The sequence below is a fragment of the Polypterus senegalus genome, chromosome 2 (genome assembly GCF_016835505.1).
Source record: "Polypterus senegalus isolate Bchr_013 chromosome 2, ASM1683550v1, whole genome shotgun sequence".
Taxonomy (NCBI): Eukaryota; Metazoa; Chordata; class Cladistia; order Polypteriformes; family Polypteridae; genus Polypterus; species Polypterus senegalus.
This window is the reverse complement of record NC_053155.1, coordinates 301391571-301412500: the sequence shown is the minus strand read 5'-3', so window position 1 is coordinate 301412500 and position 20930 is coordinate 301391571. Positions and strand designations below refer to the sequence as shown.

Here is a 20930-nt window from a genome sequence, read left to right as displayed (position 1 = left end):
ACCGAATTCTGCTCTGTTGTTAGCCCACTGGATCGAGATGGTGACTTTAAAATGAGTTCATCAAGAACACAGGGACCCAGATGGAAACTTGTTCAACATAAATTTTGCACATCAGGCAAGATGTAAAAGAAGGGGCCTGAGTTGCCTCGAAAGCTTTCATATTGTAATCTTTTTAGTTAGCCAATAAAAGGTGTCATTTTGCTTGACTTATCACTACAGGCTTAGTTAGGGTTAGGGTTATGATCTCCCTTGGGGTTTTAAAGTACGCAGATAAACATAATTTGTTAGGGGAGTCAGGAAATAAATTCATAAAAGATCAGGGGCTTAGCACAATGTATTGGGGGATGCTCCTCCCTTGTGATGCTGCTGGTTCTACTGGTTCTTGTGGTAGGACCTCATGACACTATAAGGTCAAAAGTGGATACAAAAAACAAATGTATGGACATTTATAAATGCACTTCACATACAAAACAGAACAATACATTTAAATCATTCAGAAAAATTATATTTGACAAACAATGAAAGTAAATATTTGCAACATTTCACATATAACCACCTACAATATTTCCTAGTAAAAGCTGATATAATAACTCGACTCTTCATATGATTAGCAGCTTTGCAGATCTGACCAAAGATGCGTCTGAGATCAAACTTTGTGGAGGACAAGTACACCCCAGTCCGCATTCATCAGCCTTGCACCACATTCTGAAACTCTTCGGCTGTAGGTGGCTTATCTTAGTGCCTCAGTTTACTGTTCAGACAAATAAACTCAAATCAAACATGCAATCAAATGGCCACTCTGATGAATTAGGTAACTTATCTCGACCACCAATTTTGAAGATGAAGGTAGAAGTTTCAGCCCCTTGCTTGTTCCTCCAATTTATTTCTGGTCTTTTAAGTTCATCTTGCCCAACTCTTCTGATTGCTTTTGTTTTCTCCACCAACTCCTGAAATTCTCACCAACAAACAAATAAAGCAGAGGGTCCAAGCAGCTGTTTGATGCTGCTAAACAATGTGCGAACACTGCTGCCTTCTGGACAATGTTGAGAGGGCCACAAGTATCATAATTTCCATTTATGTAGCTTTTATATATTTCCAAAAAGACAGTCCTTATAATGTGGTAAGGCAGGAAGCAAATAAGGAACATGCAGGTGACGATGATAACCAAGGCGATCGACTTTTGGTGATGTAAGTTCTTTTTGTGGTTCTCTTTATGCTTCTGCAAGTTTTTAACAACAAACCAGTAGCAGATGACAATCGTCATAAATGGAACCAGGAAACCAGGGACGAGCACCACGTAGTTGAGCTTTGAAATCATCACCACGGTCACAGAATTGAGCTCAAGACATTTGATTTTTCCTTTATCCTCAAAGCTGCGAAAAACCAAAAATGGAATAGAGATGGCCCCACAGTGACCCAGACTATCGCACACACAATTTTGGCTCCGTCAGTGTTTCGTATCTTTACGTACTTGTATGGGTGCACAATGGCCAAGTAACGCATGATGCTCAGTGCCATCAGAAAAAAAATGCTGCTGTACATGTTGACGTACAGGGCAAAAGATAAAATCCGACACATCATGTCTCCAAAGATCCAGGTGCATTCCATCAGGTAATAAACTATACGGAAAGGAAGACTGCACAGGAGCAGGAGGTCAGAAACTAGCAAATTCAGCATATAAATGTTGACCGAACTTCCCTTCTTGTAGGACTTCAGGAAAATGATCAAGGACAGGCCATTGCTCAAAAAACCCACAATGCAGATTGTTAGGTATGCAACGGGGTAAACCTGGCCTTTAAACTTGCTAATGGAGCAGTTCATGGGGTCTATCGACTTGTTCATCATTCTGTCCTCTCTTGTCTGTTGCTGTTTATTATCTGTAAATGAGAAAACAAAAATAAGGCATTAAAAATCAATAACACAAGACCCATAATCTTTAATGGAAACAAGATGAACGAATAAGCTTTGCAGTTCATGTAACCCGATTTCTTCAACTATGAGGAAAGATACAGACTCACCTCGAATGATGTTATAGTTCTGTTTTGACAATTTCTGCATAAGTAGAAACTGATTAAGTCAAAATTAACTGGTGGATCCAGCAGGGGTGCTGTTTCTCCCCTGGCATCTGTTTCTTGATGCAGAAAAGATTAGAGCCAATACCGTTCCTTTTGTAACCATGGAGGAAATAATTACACAACTGCAATATGGTACAAAAAGAGATATATGTATTTAACTTGCTTTAAATGATTCCCATAATACAATGCATAATGCATTTTTGCATACATATGCAGGCTGGAGAAAAGTAAAGGAACAATGCAGCCAACAAAGCCAGTTCTTCAGATGGGGAAACTCTGTCAACTGTACGTCCGTCTGGCAGGAATGCTTGTTGGCATAGAGGTGCTTCTGACTTTGTGCTGGATACTCGCCATTATAACCATTCACATATTTACATATTCATAAAATTCTGCCAGACGGACTGTCTGTACCCAAATAATACCTTCACCTGTTCTCATCATCTATCACAGATTGTGGGTTTTAAAGATATTGGTCAAGCACTGTGTGTACTTTACTGTGTCTCTTCAGAGAATCCTTGGTTTGACTTTGTGTTAAATGAGCGGTTGTTCATGGAGTCACGAATGAGACACATTACCTACATTGTGAGGGGGTGTCAATTACAGCACTATGGCCATGTGGCACAATCTCCCGAGGTTGATCCGCCTCACAGGATCCTCATAGTTGAGGACCCAAGTGGATGGACCGGACCAAGGGGACACCCACATAATGCCTGGCTGCTGCGGATAAAAGGTCATTTCCGGAGGGTGAGACTGGACCACGTGTCTGCCCTGGGGGGCTGCCAACCAGGTTCCCGAGCTGTTTTGTCATTTGGTGGGTGCGGCAATGCATTGTACCAGTGCAGACTTCCCAACCTGACCTGACCTAACCTGTACTTGACATGTTTTCTGTCCATCTCTCTAACCTGCCTTCCAGTTGTCATTTATCCATCTCTTTGCCAACCTCTCTCTGTCTTTTTCTCAGCTGAATTGCATGGCTCTAAAATAAACCTAAAGACAATGAGTTAGGCCTGATTTAATCAATGCAAATCCCATTGGCCACGAACCAAATAGGGCAACTATCCTGCTGTGACGTCTTCCATTTGTTTGTATCATGAATTTCCCACACCACATCAACAAGCTTGTCTAACAGACTTTTCTGTCAGCTGGCTTACCTAAATGGGTTTGGTTTCTGGTCTCTCTGGTTTCTGCTCATTTGAGTAAGATCTGATAAAATGAAATAAACTTTACAGATCAAAGTGACATACAGCAAACGTTGGCTGCAGACAGACCCCACACAGACTACTCACACCCCAAAGGCAGAAGAGGGGGACCCAAAAATTATCAGAATCAGTCATTAGCATGGAAGTAGGATGTAGTTATCAAATATGCCTCATGGTATCGTATGCCTACAGTCCGGTTAATAAATCCATTTAATTGCATCATGCTGGGCTGATCGAATCCATATTTCTGGTGTTTATTTTGTAATTGTGTGCGGAACTTGAGCAATATGTTTTTCTCCTGGCCAAAATGACAGATTTCCAATAGACTCTAATAATGATTGTGTTTTCCAACATTTATGAACAAGTCCATTAACAGTTTGTTCCACAGTGGGTAGGCCTCTAGTCAGCGACATTACACTCTTGAAAATATTCATTCTTTCATGGCACTATTTGTTTTTTTCATTGGGTTGTGTGGTTCCTTGTTGAACTGTTACTTGACGAAGCAGCATTTCATTAAATGAAGGGTTCTTTACTGTACATATGAAGTTAATCTTTTATGTATGGTAGACTCAATAGCAGGACACTAACAGATTAAGAAAACTTGGACTGTTATGGTATGCAGCGAGAGTTATTTTAAAATCATGAGCTGTTGGTATTTCACAGATCTATTCAGATCTACAGGTACTCTTTGACTTATGACCTATGCGCTTTACAACTGTCCGACATAAAACTGCTTCCGCGTCCCGATCTCTGGCAGTGTGTTGCTAGAACAGTTTTTGCCACTCCCGCTCTCTTCTTCTTACTTTCTCAAGTCTGCATTACTGTATGCTGTGAGTCATTCATCTCCATTTCAGTTGATTACCCTTAGCAGTTTCGTCTACGTTCAGTTTATTACAATCAACATTAAACAATAAATTCAAACAATAAACACTAACACCAAAGTCCAAAACAGTCCAGTTTAGCAGGAGCTGTTGATGATGGATGTATGAATGAAAAACACTGTGAACAGCCTTCTGAAAGTGAGATGATTGGAGAGCGCTCCCTCACACAAAGACGTATCCAATCAGTGTGAACTCACACACACGGGTAGGACAGCACATACATCCAGGCAGAAAACTGTAATCCAGTGGTAAGTATGAGGTGTATTCACAAACAGACAGAAGATCACAATCTTTATGACATCTTTAAGGTTCCTTTTTAAAGGTCCCACCTACTCAATCTTCTTCCCAGCAGCCTTTGCACCCACCAAAGCTGTCCAATAGGATTGCAGATGCCCTTATGACTGGTCAGTCAATGTTGTAAGTTGACGACTATCTGTCAGTGTTGTGTAAGTTCACACCTCACAAGAACTAGCTCAAAGTTTAGTTCACACAGATTAAAATTAATAAATTCACATTCATATCTCACCATTTAAATTTTGAACTAGTTCATATTCAGTTTTATTTTGTGATTTTTAAGGAGTGAGAATAAATGACCCATGATTTTGCATGCCTTATATTAGGTTATTACATTGAACTTCTTGAATAAAATACAATACCTATCAAGACTTCTTTTATTTAAATACACTTTATTGAGTTATACCCAGCAACAAACATGTTAGGTCATACAGTTAGGTCCATAAATATTTGGACAGAGACGACTTTTTTCTAATTTTGGTTCTGTACATTACCACAATGAATTTTAAATTAAACAACTCAGATGCAGTTGAAGTGCAGATTTTCAGCTTTAATTTAGTGGGCTGAACAAAAAGATTGCATAAAAATGTGAGGCAATTAAAGTATTTTTTAACACAATCCCTTTATTTCAGGGTCTCAAAAGTAATTGGACAATTGACTCAAAGGCTATTTCATGGGCAGGTATGTTCAAGTCCGTCGTTATGTCTTATCAATTAAGCAGATAAAAGACCTGGAGTTGATTTGAGGTGTGGTGCTTGCATGTGGAAGACAACATGCGGTCAAAGGAGCTCTCCATGCAGGTGAAAGAAGCCATCCTTAAGCTGCGAAAACAGAAAAAACCCATCCAAGAAATTGCTACAATATTACGAGTGGCAAAATCTACAGTTTGGTACATCCTGAGAAAGAAAGCAAGCACTGGTGAACTCAGCAACGCAAAAAGACCTGGACATCCATGGAAGACAACAGTGGTGGATGATCACAGAATCATTTCCATGATAAAGAGAAATCCCTCCACAACCAAGTGAAAAACACACTCCAGGGCTTGGTCTGCGTATCGATATCCAAGTCTACTATAAAGAGAAGACTGTATGAAAGTAAATACAGAGGGTGCACTGCAAGGTGCAAGCCACTCATAAGCCTCAAGAATTGAAAGGCTAGATTGGACTTTGCTAAAGAACATCTGAAAAAGCCAGCACAGTTCTGGAAAAACATTCTTTGGACAGATGAGACCAAGATCAACCTCTACCAGAAAAGAGTATGGAGAAGGCGTGGAACAGCTCATTATCTAAAGCATACCACATCATCTGTAAAACACGGTGGAGTCAAGCAGTGTGATGACTTGGGCATTCATGGCTGCCAGTGGCACTGGGACACTCGTGTTTATTGATTATGTGACACAGGACAGAAGCAGCCGAATGAATTCTGAGGTGTTCAGAGACATACTGTGCTCAAATCCAGCTAAGTGCAGTCAAATTGATTGGGCGGCAGGCGTTTCATGATACAGATGGACAATGACCCAAAACATACAGCCAAAGCAACCCAGGAGTTTATTAAAGCAAAAAAGTGGAAAATTCTTGAATGGCCAAGTCAGTCACCTGATCTTAACCCAACTGAGCAGCATTTCACTTGTTGAAGACTAAACATCGGACAGAAAGGCCCACAAATAAACAGCGACTGAAAGGAAAGCCGCTGCAGTAAAGGCCTGGCAGAGCATTAAAAAGGAGGAAACCCAGCATCTGGTGATGTCCATGAGTTCAGGACTTCAGACTGGCATTGCCAGCAAAGGGTTTTCAGCCAAGTATTAGAAATGCACATTTTATTTGCAGTTATTTAATTTGTCCAGTTACTTTTGAGCCCCTGAAATGAAGGGATTGTGTTCAAAAAATACTTTAATTGCCTCACATTTTTATGCAATCTTTTTGTTCAACCCACTGAATTAAAGCTGAAAGTCTGCACTTCAACTGCATCTGAGTTGTTTCATTTAAAATTCATTGTGGTAATGTACAGAACCAAAATTAGAATAAAGTTGTCTCTGTCCAAATATTTATGGACCTAACTGTATGCTAATATCCTCCCAGTCAAAAAAGAAATGAAACAGATGCAAGTATACATATAAATTACCGCTCTATTTCCAACTGTGTGATACAAATGGTGACCATGGAACCAGTGTGTAGGTGAACTAAGTCATTAGGCTGATGGTCAAAATTTGTGTCACATATTGCATATCCAACAGGGAAAAATATAAAGTGGCCTCACGTTTTCCAAAAAGCGAAAGTGGAGCTTCACCACATGCTCGTGTCACCGGAGGTGCAGCTTAAGCACAAGCAGGCAGACACAGACGGTGCCTATTTGATTTGATGTTATTTTTTCCGAATACATAAATGGCAAAAAATTCACACACAATAAATATTTGTAAAAATCCACTATTTGTGCTTATCTGAATACCGTATTCCGATTCGGCTCCACCTCTTCACTACAGGGTAAGGCAAAACGTTTCATCTGGACCTAAACCAGAACCGGAATGTCACATAAAACTGAACCAGCTCACGTTCATATTCTTCACTTGCAAAATACGTTATGTTAAGTTCACCATTCTTAGAAAAATGAGCTTGTTTAATGAACGTGCTCTTTTGAACGAGTTCATGCACAACACTGCTATCTGTATTCATGGGTATTTGCAATGTGGAGCTTGTTACAGAACTAAAGGTCCCACCTTAGTTCTTTCTGGAACTTTCTTGTGGATAGGTCTTTTGGGAACTAAACATGGTTTCCCTAAGGCATCTCTCTGAAGAACCGCTTTGGCACCTTTATTTTTAAGAGTTTATATTGAAATGCTGAAGCATCAACAGGAAAACCTCCTGGAAAGATAAGTCCAAAGAAGTGGAGACTGAAGGCAAGAAGATCTGCTACCATGGAAGGAATTCAAGAAAAAAATGCTGGACGTGCCAGAGATGGTAACAAAAGATGAGTCCAGGAAATGTTTTCCAGGAAGGGGAGACGCAGCAGGACAAGTGTGTTGCATTTCAAGGAGAGTATTCTGAAGGTGACTGAAAGGGACTTACGGTAAGTTTTATAATAAAGGACTCTTTTTTAACAGTTCTGGGAATTTTTAGGTCTCGTACATCCAAACTAAGTTCTCCTTTGTTCAGACAGTGTCAGACTAGAAAGTTTTTATTTTTAGTTTTTTGCAGATATTCCTTGGCCTCTAAAAACACTTTTATATATTGTACTGGAGGCTTCTGAGGCCAAGGAATGAAGTGATTAATTTTTTTGTTTCAACAAATTTTTAACAATGTTTAAAATGAAATGCAGTCTTCCATGACACCATGTTGTTTACCTTATGGGCACCACCATCTTGGTACCTTTCTGTTGATGTCTGCTAAGGAAGGTGAATTGGAAGTGTGCGGCAGTCATGTTTCAGCTAGGGGTCCTCATCTGGCAAGGGTTCAAGTTTCATGTCTTTTGTGTTCATCTGAGTGCCGTGTTAATGTTGCTTTTTGTTTCTTTGTGTTTGATCTTATCTATTGCTGTTCTATGTGTTTTGTGGGTGGTCCCCCAAGAGGTGGGGCCTCCTGCCAATTACTGTCAGTAACTGTAAATCCAGAGGGGCTTTCACAGTTCCTGGTGGTTCATTTCGAATGCGCTAGGGAGTTGGTGAGTTTATGTTTCATCACATTATTGGATTTCTGGATTTTTGAACTTGGTTGCTGGGTTTTGTCTTTTTGTCTGGATATTTGGATTGGGACTTGTTTGCAGTGAATTGTTTGTTTGTTTCCTTTGTGTTTCACAGAGTTTGTTATTGAAGAGCATTTTGAGAATAAAGTTATATTTTTAAAAAGATTTGGTGCTGGCCCTTATTACTAGCCAGTGTTTGACGATAATACCCCCCTCTAGTGGGCTTTTTTGGAAGGTTTTTTTGGAACTTATTGGGATTTATGTGTTTTGGAACTACGGGGCTATGACAGCAGAGTGTGACATTATCAGGTCAAAGGTATAAAGGTCAGCTAGTTGAAATGAAATGTTATAATTATTTTGGTTTTCAATTCCTCCAGTAAGATTAGTTATTAAACACAATCTAAAAAAAGAATCGGGTGGCACAGGAGCCAATCCCAGGGCACAAGGCAGGAAACAAACCCCGGGCAGGGTACCAGCCCACCGCAGGGCACACACACACAAAGGACAATTTAGGGTCGCCAATGCACCTAACCTGCATGTCTTTGGACTGTGGGAGGAAACCCACGCAGACACGGAGAGAACATGCAGACTCCACGCAGGGAGGACCTGGGAAGTGAACCCGGGTCTCCTAACTGCGAGGCAGCAGCGCTACCACTATGCCACCCAATTCTTTTTTTAGATTGTGTTTAATAACTAATCTTACTGGAGGAATTGGAAACCAAAATAATTTCTCCTAACTAGAGCCAAAACATAACACAAAAGTTGTGGTAAGTTAACAAAAGTATTCATTGCCAAAGATCAGACTGAATAATTAATTTGTATCTTTTCTTTGTTGTGGCATCCCTACATGTTATACAACCAGGAAGTGCACAATGCTGACCTTTATACCTTTGACCTGATGATGTCACACTCTGCTGTCATAGCTTACATTATCTGTGCTAAAATTTTAACTTTGAAAAACTGATTTTGTTTTTGTTAAAACTAGTAGTTTGATAGTACAGTCACAAATAATAGGACGGTAGTAACGACACACACACACACCAACTTAAGGAAACCCGATTTGGACATTTCATTTCAAGTTCCTTAGGTGGGGGTTAAATCTTCATGTCATTTAGCCCACAGGAATCACCCTCTGAAACATCTGACCGATCAGTCAGAGGAAGGACCTCACTTCCCCTGCTGTACTCTGACTCTGCCCACAGTTGTGCTGTCAAATTTTGCATACAAGTTGATAAATATCTTGTATGTCTTTATATGTAACTAAGGATAAACAATGTAATATTAGTACTTCATTAGTTAGAAGCCTTCATGTTTACCCACTAGGACTACGACAGGGTCGGTGTGAGTGCCTCAAAGCAGTTTGGCAAATGTTTCTCTGCAGGGCTCTCTCAGTCAACCCCTCCAATCTGCCTAGTTGGCAAGCTTCACCTTAACAAATGGTTTTGGGGGGTGGCAGGTGTGAAGGTATTCTGTCCCCCATTGGTCTGAAGTATGGCTGTTTGGAATTGGCTTGTATCAGAAGCCTTTAAGTACCATGATGCCCTATTGGCTGTAGGGTGTGAACAGTGAATCTATACATTTGCTTGCTTTACCCCTCCCCAGCTCTCTCTCTCTCACCATACTGATGAAAGACCATCTCACACACCATGAACTGAAAAGGACAACACAATGAAGAGCACAGCTCGGCAGCCATATTGAGATAGGCATGCGGCCTGTTCTGAAGACAGCTGACCACAAATGATGCCTTATCTAGAGACATTTTAGGTAACTAACAAGTCTGTGTGCCACCTGAAAGTACACTTCAGTATTTATCAGATTGTATGGTTGACAATATTAAATGTACTTTGCATATTGTTATTATTTATGAATATTATGAATAATACATTATTTAAAGTGTAACCTTAAGTCCTGCTTGTCTTTTACTGCACCTAATTGCCTGAAGTTATACATGTAGAAGGGAAGGTGGGGAGAAGTTATATACAGTGGGTACGGAAAGTATTCAGACCCCCTTCAATTTTTCACTCTTTGTTAGATTCCAGCCATTTGCTAAAATCATTTAAATTATTTTTTTCCCTCATTAATGTACACACAGCACCCCATAATGACAGACAAAAAAAAAAAACTTTTGAAATTGTTGCAGATTTATTAAAAAAGAAAAACTGAAATATCACAAGGTCCTAAGTATTTAGTAGAAGCACCCTTTTGAGCTAATACAGCCATGAGTCTTCTTGGGAAAGATGCAACAAGTTTTTCACACCTGGATTTGGGGATCTTCTGCCATTCCTCCTTGCAGATCCTCTCTGGTTCTGTCAGGTTGGATGGTAAACGTTGGTGGACAGCCATTTTTAGGTCTCTCAAGAGATGCTCAATTGGGTTTAAGTCAGGGCTCTGGCTGGGCCATTCAAGAACAGTCACAGAGTTGTTGTGAAGCCACTCCTTCGTTATTTTAGCTGTGTGCTTTGGGTCATTGTCTTGTTGGAAGGTAAACCTTCGGCCCAGTCTGAGGTCCTTAGCACTCTGGAGAAGGTTTTGTCCAGGATATCGCTGTACTTGGCCGCATTCATCTTTCCCTCAATTGCAACAAGTCGTCCTGTCCCTGCAGCTGAAAAACACCCCCACAGCATGATGCTGCCACCGCCATGCTTCACTGTGGGGACTGTATTGGACAAGTGATGAGCAGTGCCTGGTTGTCTTCACACATACCACTTAGAATTAAGGCCAAAAAGTTCTATCTTGGTCTCATCAGACCAGAGAATCTTATTTCTCACCATCTCAGAGTCCTTCAGGTGCCTTTTAGCAAACTCCATGCGGGCTGTCATGTGTCTTGCCTCTCCTCAGTGTGTGGAGATAACCAGGCACTGCTCATCACTTGTCCAATACAGTCCCCACAGTGAAGCATGGCGGTGGCAGCATCATGCTGTGGGGGTGTTTTTCAGCTGCAGGGACAGGATGACTGGTTGCAATCGAGGGAAAGATGAATGCAGCCAAGTACAGGGACATCCTCGAAAAAAACCTGCAGCCACTGCGGCCCTCCAGGGTCGTGATTGAGGACCCCTGATTTAGAGTATATGGTGTTTGTATTAATATTCCAATTAAGATTATTATCTAGACACATTCCTAAGTATTTCTTTTCAGTCACTATTTCTACCTCCTCCCCAAGACCAATGATAGATGAACATGCAGATTTTTGTCTCTTAAAATCCAATGTCATTTCTTTGGTCTTTTTGATGTTCCTGGTAAGATGGTTCTTATTGCACCATTAGAACACATTCGAGATGAGAACAGGCCATTCAGCCCACAAAGCTCCTCAGTCATATCCACTTACTTCTTCTGAAATAACATCAAGTTGAGTTTTGAAAGTCCCTAAAGTCCTACCGTCTACCATAGTGCTTCCTAACCAGTTTTTGTTCCAGCCAGCCTCTGTTTTTAATTGGACTCCTGGGCTAATTAAGTGATGTGTTATTTTCCCAAGTTCTGTGTTTTGGGGACAATATAGAAATTATAAAACTAAGTTTGGTGTGTATGTGTGTGTGTGTGTGTGTGTTTATATATATATATATTCATAGCATATCTCCGGTGAGGGGTGCATCGGAGTGTGTATGCCTGATGACCCCAAATAAGGGCAAAACACATTGCATACTCTTTGCATTTTTTCACAGTTAATTATGTAATATATACAGTGTGTGTATATATATATATATATATATATATATATATATATATATATATATATATATATATATATATATATATATATATATATATATATATATATATATGTTGTGGACTATGGCCGGCCAGTCATCCCAGCCAATACTGCCACAGAGCGGCGCTAATAAAAATAATTTAGTTCCTATTCCAAATATCAATAACGCACATAGTATTCATCTCTGCACCTCCGAAACATTAAATATGGCACTATTAAATGTTAGAGCTTTAACTAACAAAACGTTTTTATCAACGATCTTATTAGTGATAAAAATAGATTTTATTGCACTAAATGAAACGTGGCTTGTTCAGATGCGCGCAGTTTTAATCGAATCTGCGCTCCGGATTACAGTTTTACTCGTGCAGACCGGCAGGGAAAAAGGGGGGGCGGATTGGCTAACATTTACTCGAGCCGATTAAAATGTAAAGATGTCAGTTTTGGTAAGTTCAAGTCCTTTGAGTATCTCGCCGTTGTTATCCATGGAGATTCTCAAGTTCTAGTACTATCCGTGTATAGACCTCCTAAATATAACGCGTCTTTTTGAGGAATTCTCTGACTTAATGTCAATTTTAATTACTAACTATGACACACTCCTAATAGTTGGCGACTTTAATTTTCATATAGATAATCAGTGTGATCTAAAAGTAAAAGAATTTATGAACCTCCTGGATTCTTTTGATTTGAGACAACTCATAAATCAGCCTACACATAAAGCAGGTCATACGTTAGACTTAGTGATTACTAAAGGACTGAAAGTTGATATAAAACAGATCATTGATATTGGTCTATCAGACCATTTTCTTCTACTTTTAATATAGAAATAATGATAAAAACACTCATGAGAAGCATATTGTTAAAAACGCTTCTTTGACTCGCAGCAGCTTTAAAACTTACAAACATTTTAAGCAATCAGTCCGTTTATAGTGCCAGCTATAATAGCGAGGATAATGTAAATAGTAAGTTGGAAAGATTTAATTCTAAAGTGGGAGCTGCTGTTGACATAGTTGCACCTGAAAAGACAGTGAAAAAATCTTCTAGCATTGTATACCATGGAAGACCCAAAGAGTGTCTGATTTAAAGAGAACATGCCGTAGAGCTGAGCGTCAATGGAGGAAGACTAAACTTACTATCCACCACGAAATATTAAAAGTCAAAATAACAGAATACAATAACACTGTCCGTCTTGAGAGACGCTGCTATTTCTCAAGATTATAAATAACAATGCTAGTAATCCCAGAGTCTTATTTTCTACAATTGATCGCCTACTAAACCCAGGTAGCTCAAAGGAATGCCTCCTAAGTGCTTCCAGTGAAACCTGTGAGGCTGTCGCTGTATTTTCAATCAAAAAATTAATGATATTAGAAATAACATAGTATATCTCCCCAACACTAAGGATCCTCCTAAACCCCAGCATCCTGTTATAAACAAATTAAACTCTTTCACTAGGATAGATTTACCTGATTTAAAGAAAATAATCTCTCAATTAAAACCTCCACCTGCGCCCTTGACCCGATACCAACAAGGTTTTTCAAAGAAGTATCAGGCGTGCTAATTGATAATGTTCTGACATAGTAAATTCGTCACTAGATACTGGGGTCTTCCCAGACTGTCTTAAGACTGCTGTAGTTAAACCCCTACTTAAGAAACATAATCTTGACCCTCAGCTCTTGAAAATTTTAGACCCATCTCTAACCTGCCTTCTTAAGTAAAGTTCTAGAGAAGGCAGTCATTATGCAGTTAAATGACCACCTAAATAAACATGCTATTCTTGATAAATTTCAGTCAGGTTTTAGAACAAATCACAGCACAGAAACTGCACTCGTTAAAGTAGTAAATGACTTGCGGGTAAATGCAGACAGAGGCCATTTATCTGTTCTCATCCTCTTAGATCTGAGTGCTGCATTTGACACCATTGATCACAACATTCTTAGAAATCGCCTTAGTCAATGGGTGGGCCTCTCTGGCAGTGTCTTAAATTGGTTTGAATCCTACCTGACAGGGAGAAAATTTTTGTTAGTTGTGGAATTACAACTCAAGACACATGATATCCGATATGGTGTTCCACAAGGCTCTATCCTGGGTCCGCTGTTATTCTCAATCTACATGCTTCCGTTAGGTCAGATTATCTCAGGGCACAACGTGAGCTACCACAGCTATGCTGATGACACACAGCTGTACTTATCAATAGCACCTGATGACCCCGATTCTATTGATTCACTAACACAATGTCTGACTAGTATCTCAGAATGGATGAATAGTAATTTTCTCAAGTTAAATAAAGAGAAAACTGAAATCTTAGTGATTAGCAATAATGGATACAATGAGGCTATTAGAAATAAACTGGATACATTAGGATTAAAAGTCAAGACGGAGGTAAAAAGCTTAGGGGTGATTGTTGACTGTAATCTGAATTTTAAATCGCATATTAATCAGATCATTAGGACAGCATTTTTCACTTAAGAAACATAAGTAAAGTTTGACCGCTTATATCGCTGAAAGATGCTGAGAAATTAGTTCACGCGTTTGTTTTCAGTCGACTAGATTACTGTAACGCACTCCTCTCAGGACTACCCAAAAAAGATTCATGGTCTCATGGTCTGGAGCCCCTACAGATTTTATTTTTTCTCCAGCCGTCTGGAGTTTTTTTTGTTTTTTCTGTCCCCCCTCGCCATTGAACCCTACTCCTATTCGATGTTAATTAATGTTGATTTATTTTGTCTTATAATTGTGTCTTTCATTTTTCTATTCTTTAATATGTAAAGCACTTTGAGCTACTGTTTGTATGAAAATGTGCTATATAAATAAATGTTGTTGTTGTTGTTGTTGGAGGTGCCCCGAATGCCAGCAGGGAATCATGAACATTGGAGTTTTCCTTCACAACCCTGCTGGATACACTGGGAGCCACCAGAGGAAGCTGCAGGGAGGCCCAGGGACTGTTATGTGCCCTATAATCCAGAGGTATGTCTTAGTCACAGCGACAGGGGCAATTACGTACTTCCGAGAAGAAGAGGAGTTTTGATCTGACCCGGAAATGCTAGGAAGTCACATGGACTGAGGGTTCAGAAGCACTTCCGGTTCACGGACTATATAAAGGACTGTGGGAGATCCCAGAGATGAGCTGAGTCGGGAGGAAGGGTGGCAACGCGTCTTTATTTATTTAGCATTATTGGTTATTGTATTGTATTGTATTGTATTGTATTGTATTGTGAGTTATATGAGTATTGTGGAGTGTAGGGTGCTTGGTGCACATTATTATTATAAAATAAATAATTATTGGACTTTTATCTGGTGTCTGGCGTCTGATCTGAGGGTTCAAGGGGACGACAGTGCCCCCTGTCAGTCACAATGTATATTATGAAAATGTATCAAGCAGTTATATGGGATTAATGTATTTACTAATTAGTGGGTCTGATGCTAAAGTAGTTGCAGACTTTGACTATTCAGTGTTGTTTGCCTGGTTTTAAAATCAATAGCAAAATCAGAAGTATTTCTAAATGTCTTATAAGTGTAAAAATCAGCCTGCTGTGCTTTTCTGAATGTAGAATAAGAGAAATGAATTAATTAAAGCTAATTAAACGAGATCAGTGTTATCAGATGTTTTTACTGATTAGGAATCTGGTTGGAACAAAAACCTGCAGCCGCAGCGGGTCCCCAGGACCGAGGCTGGGAAACACCGGCCTACCACACTACTTGATCTCTTATTCCAGGTGTCTATGGTTCTCAGTTTAAAGAAAAACTTTCTAATGTTTGTGTGAAAGTTACCCCTAAGAACTTTACGACTGTGTCCCCGTATTCTTAATGAACTCATTTTAAAATCACAGACTCAATCCACTGCTCTAATTCCCTTTTACTTAAACCAATTTACCAATCAGTTCACTTCATTTAAATAATGGCGTTCATCCTCCCCTGATATGATATGATATGTCTCATCAATGTACTTGATAATGGAACAGTAGTCATTGTTAGGCTTCAGGTCACTTGTGTACAGAGTAAAAAGTAAAGGTGATAAGACACATACCATGTTTGAATAAATGATTTTTGAAAACAAACGTGTCCTGCGCTTGAAGTGTCTGTGAACGTTTTAAAAGAAAGTCCTGAATCCTTAATGTAATAAACAAGTTAACATTCATTCTGTTCAGTTTCTCAATCAGTATGTGAGGCTGGATGGTTCTGAACCCTGAAGAAAAATCAAGAAATGTTGCTCTGACGTAGGAAGCAGGCTTATCAAGAAATGGTTTGATGTAGATTTGAAGTAGGACAACCAGTAGAGTATCTTCCACACTTATGTTTGCACAGTAAGCAAATTGGTGATTATCTTCAATTGACTTCCTCTCTGTTAATAAAACATTGTTCACCGAGTGTGTTCAAAGCATTTCATTGGAATGGAGGTGAGTGCCATGGGACTTTTACACTGCTTGATCTGGGGACCTTAGGAACTGGGGCAAAGACACACTGTTTCCACATGCTCAGGTACAAAACCACAGGTAAAAAGCCTAAGGCAGGACTTTAGGAATCGACCCAGTAGTGGACCTAATCTTTAAAGCCCTGAAGTTTAAACTGTTATGGAGTCCTCTTTGCAACCAGCAGCAAGGTCTGGGTAACCACTGTTATCTTCTTCAATGGGTTTGTTCCACGAGAGATCACCACAGTTTTCTTTTAAAACTTAACCATTACCTCTTAGATTTTGATTACAATTGCTGTGCTGAAATACACTATATTTTTATCATTATTTTTTAAGACACCTTCTTATACTGTAGACACCCAAAATGCTTAAGCAATCCAGACTAAAGTCACTTCTGGGAAACCCCCTGGGATTAGCGGCCCTGAAGCTTCAGCTTCATTATTTTCATAGTAGATTCACCCCTGAGCTGACTTGATAGGCCATCTGGCCCCACTGCCCTGTTGGTCTTTACCTGCGCACACCTTTCTACACTTCAGTTAAACTGACGTTCGTCCCAGCAGTCTTTATGTTGATTTTTCCATAGCACCCCAATTACTAGTACATTTTGGGTACTGAGATCATTGTCCTTATTCTTCTTGACATTTCATCAGCTTTCCATTCTGTTAACCTCTCCTTGCTTATCTCGTACCTTTGATAAACTTGGGATCCGTGGTTCAGGTGTGATTCAAGGATCAGTGTTCGGTCCACTTCGCTTTTCTTTCTACAGTACATTTGCTTGTCGTGAGATAGGGAACCATGGTGGTGCAAGTTCTAGTTTAAAAATAGTGCAGCATCTCAGGCTTGTAGATGTGGGAGGGCTCCATTGCAGGAATTTAAATGGGAAAACTTGCTGGCCACGTATTAACGTGCAGGTGCAATCAGCTCATCTGTTTCCCATCGACATTCAGCGGGTCGTCAGATGGAACAGCACGCCCACAAGGAGTATAAAAAGAGTCTGAGCTGAACAGACGGGGAATGAAAACTCTAAAGAAAGGAAAAAAAAGGTCAGAACTGTGGCAGCACAGGTGTAATAGAGAGGAGGCCCCAGATGGAGTGAGCAGATGGTGCTCCAGGGTAGGGTCACTCCTGCTGAGTGTCCAGAGTAGCAGGAACAACCAACTGCTCCAAGTGGGTTGCCACTGAAGGCTGAGGGCTTGGCGGTTGGAGAAAGGAGCAGGGCCTTTGGGTTCTCATGGACACTGAGGAATGACGACGAGAGCACAAGCTCAACAAAAAAAGGTTGACCACTTTTCTGAAGAAACCTAAAGAGTGAGCCGAGGAGATGCTGTTTCATAAAGAAGCACAGAGGCTCAGGATTTGTGTTTAATGGAAGATCCTGACTTGATTTTAACCCTTGATTTGAACCTATTAAGTGGTTAATTTGTTGATGGCTGATTTTAACATCCATGAACTGTTTTATTTTGGATTATTTATTTACTTGAACTTACAATGCTCTTTGTTTTTGGAACACTGTGTTGTCTAGGAATAAAAACACTGCAATATTTTGCACCTGATCTTGTTCTTATGTGTCCTCATTGCCTATTCCATCCTCGGTCCATGACTATCTATGTCCTAAGTTCGAGGGAGTATGTCAGTTGAAGCCAGGCAAATACAGTAGAGCACTTTAAAACACTGCTGAAAACACATTACTTTAACATGGCCTTCTAATAACTTCACTTTAACTTAATCCTGATACTCTGTATGTTCAATTCATCATAATAACTATTCACAGTGGCTCTAAAATCCATACTGACCCCAACTCTCTCTTCTGTTTCTTTTTCCGGTTTCTGTGTGGTGGCAGCCTGCGCCACCACCACCTACTCAAAGCTTCATGATGCACCAACATTGATGGGTTGAAAGCCAGAAGTCTACATGACCATCATCATCAGGTCCTTCCATGAAAACCCTAAATACAAAGAGGACTGTTTGACTTGTGTTAGGTAGATTGCCCAGAGGGGACTGGGCGGTCTCGTGGTCTGGAACCCCTACAGATTTTATTTTTTTTCTCCAGCTTTGGAGTTTTTTTGTTTTTTCTGTCCACCCTGGCCATCGGACCTTACTTATTCTATGTTAATTAATGTTGACTTATGTTTATTTCTTATTGTGTCTTCTATTTTTCTATTCATTTTGTAAAGCACTTTGAGCTACATTTTTTTGTATGAATATGTGCTATATAAATAAATGTTGATTGATTGATTGATTGAAGCCAACCGGGAGATCACATTGCTTCTTAGGGAACGTCATTTCTTCTTATGCATTCTCCAACAATCTCTGTGCTGATGATGTACAGAACTCCTCTCCTTTCCTTCTTACAACCCAGAGGTTTCAGCCCAGATCTCCAGCTGTCTCTCTTATATCTCATCATGGATGAATGATCATAACCTGAAACTTAACCTTTCAAAGTCAGATATCCTGTACTTGCCTTCTGATCCGCCTTCCTCTCTGATTTGTCCCTCTTTCACCATTAGTCACAGCCAGGAATCTCAGCACTACTCGTTTCATTCATGGAATATATTTTTTCAACAACCCAATCCTATCATTTTTTTGTTCATAATATTCAGACGATTCCATCCTTCCTTAGGAATTATGTCACGTAACTCTCTCAACAATGTTGCTCTCTCTCAGCTGGACTGTTGCAACTCTCTCCTGATGGGGCTTCCTTTAACTGCTATCTGACCACCCCAGCTCCAGTAGAATGCAGCTGCTCGACTGGCACTCTCTGTTCCTTGTTTCACTTCTACTACTCCTCTGCTTTGGTCTCTTAACTGACTTCCTGTTGCTGCAAAAATTCAGTTGTAAACTCCTAATTTCTCTGATTGGTAATGATAAGAAATGGTACAGATAATGATAAGAATCTGGATGAGATATTGGGGCGGCAGCTATTAGCTAAGCATACAGGCTTGATGGACTGAAAGGTCTCCTCTCGTTCGTCAAATTTCTTATGCTCTTATGTAATATCTCCAGTCATTGGTCTCTCCACATGACCAACCCTCCTCTTGGTTGACGCGCCAAGACTGGACAGTGCTTCTCTCTTCTTGCTCCAAAGCTCTGGAATGATCTCCCTTTGGCTATTTGAACTGCATCATATCTACTTTAATAATAATAATAACCTCATCTACATGGACATTCTTATCTTCAACAAATATATTTGTATTCTGTGGTGAGGCCAGTCTTTTTATTGAGGTGTGCGTTCTGCTGCAGGCACAATGCCCCTACCAGTTCTGGATTGAGTGAATAATTGCATATGGCAGGAGCAGGTGGAGTCGAAAGGGGAAATGATGTTGGAAGACTTTTAAGTGCAGCAGCAGCAGGTGAAGAGATGGGGATTAAAAAAAGGGAAGTTGGACAGTTTTGGAAAGAGAGGGAGCAGAGTCGCCACCAGGTTGAGGCAACCATGACACCTGTCATTGTGTGAGACTAAAGCTACAGCAAATGAAATGGAAATCCCTGCAGTGTTCAAATCAGGTTGGCATCACAAAAGATCAAGACATCTTATTGAGTCTGACAGATCTGACACAGAAGCGGATGATCAGAAATCCCAAGATCCAGAACTAAAATTTCAAAAGAGTCACATTTAACATTATGATGGATTCCTTAATTTCAGAATTTTCCGGCCGTTTTGAAAGCCTAAACACCATATGTCACCTTTTTTGTCCAATTTTAAACTTTAGGAACATGACCACGGAGGAGATCTCAGCCTTTTTTGCAAATTTAGATGCAAAATATTCAAAGTCGAGTTGAAAGACGAGGTGACTCATATCAAGAAAGTGTATGACGCAAAGGTTAAGGTCCAAAGGTGGGCACTGTGATCGTTGATATCATATCATGAGATACACATACAGAAATAGAAACGTTGCAAAAAGATACAGTACAGTGACTCTGTTAGTTATTTTAATTCAGAGCTATCAGATCCTCCATATGATATACTGTATTATAGAAATTTAATTATGGTTGTGCAAAATTTCAATGTGATTGACGTTAAGCTTGAGTGCAGCATTGGCACGTCACTCGATCAGCTTGGGGAGGCAAAATTATCGTAGTACGGAGCCAGGGGGCCCAGGTGCTCAGCCATAATTGTCAGGGGCCTGAGATTTCCTGGCAGTGGGGCTGCAGGGAGATGGATGTGATCATGGTGTTGGAGGACCGTGATCTACAGATCAGGAAAGAGACAGCATTTATTTATTATCCAAAATTTAAAGTGAGAAGTTGAGATGAATGAGTAAGGGTGAAGCAAAGGGTCCCTCCCAGGAATATGTCATTGTAGTCCTGAGGTGGGATGTACGGAGCCCTGTTGGGAATACAACAGACAAAGCTGAGATGGGAATGCTCACCGAGAGCCGTTGCAGTGATAAGAATGGCTGCTGGGAATGCCCTCTAATGGCAGAACGTGGTGAGGTGACCCTGCTGGGAATTCGTGGGGTCCACAAGTGTGTTGGAGTTGAGGCCGGAGCAGATCAGACAAGGGCAGTGACAAGAGCAGTGAGGGGAGTAAATCTTTTGATAATGATGGTGGATGGAGTCACCAACATTGAGTATCTACAAGAGACAGTGTGTTTCACTCATGCAGGGTTTTGGATTTGGATATTTTTAAAGAAACATCTTTTTAATGAAGAATTTTTAGAACATTTGCTGGTTTTAAGACTTTCTTGAATGTTA

At 40.1% G+C, this 20930-nt stretch overlaps 1 protein-coding gene across 1 annotated transcript in view; it reads right to left on the bottom strand.

The window, feature by feature from the left end:
• Positions 1 to 217: 217 nt before the first annotated feature.
• LOC120524040 (cysteinyl leukotriene receptor 2-like) overlaps positions 218 to 20930 on the bottom strand; it is a 38109-nt gene continuing 17396 nt past the window's right edge. The window contains 2 exon segments of the mRNA XM_039745856.1: positions 218 to 1322; positions 1325 to 1877. Coding sequence (XP_039601790.1) covers positions 881 to 1322; positions 1325 to 1845 — 963 coding nt within the window. The 5' untranslated portion in view covers positions 1846 to 1877 and the 3' untranslated portion in view covers positions 218 to 880.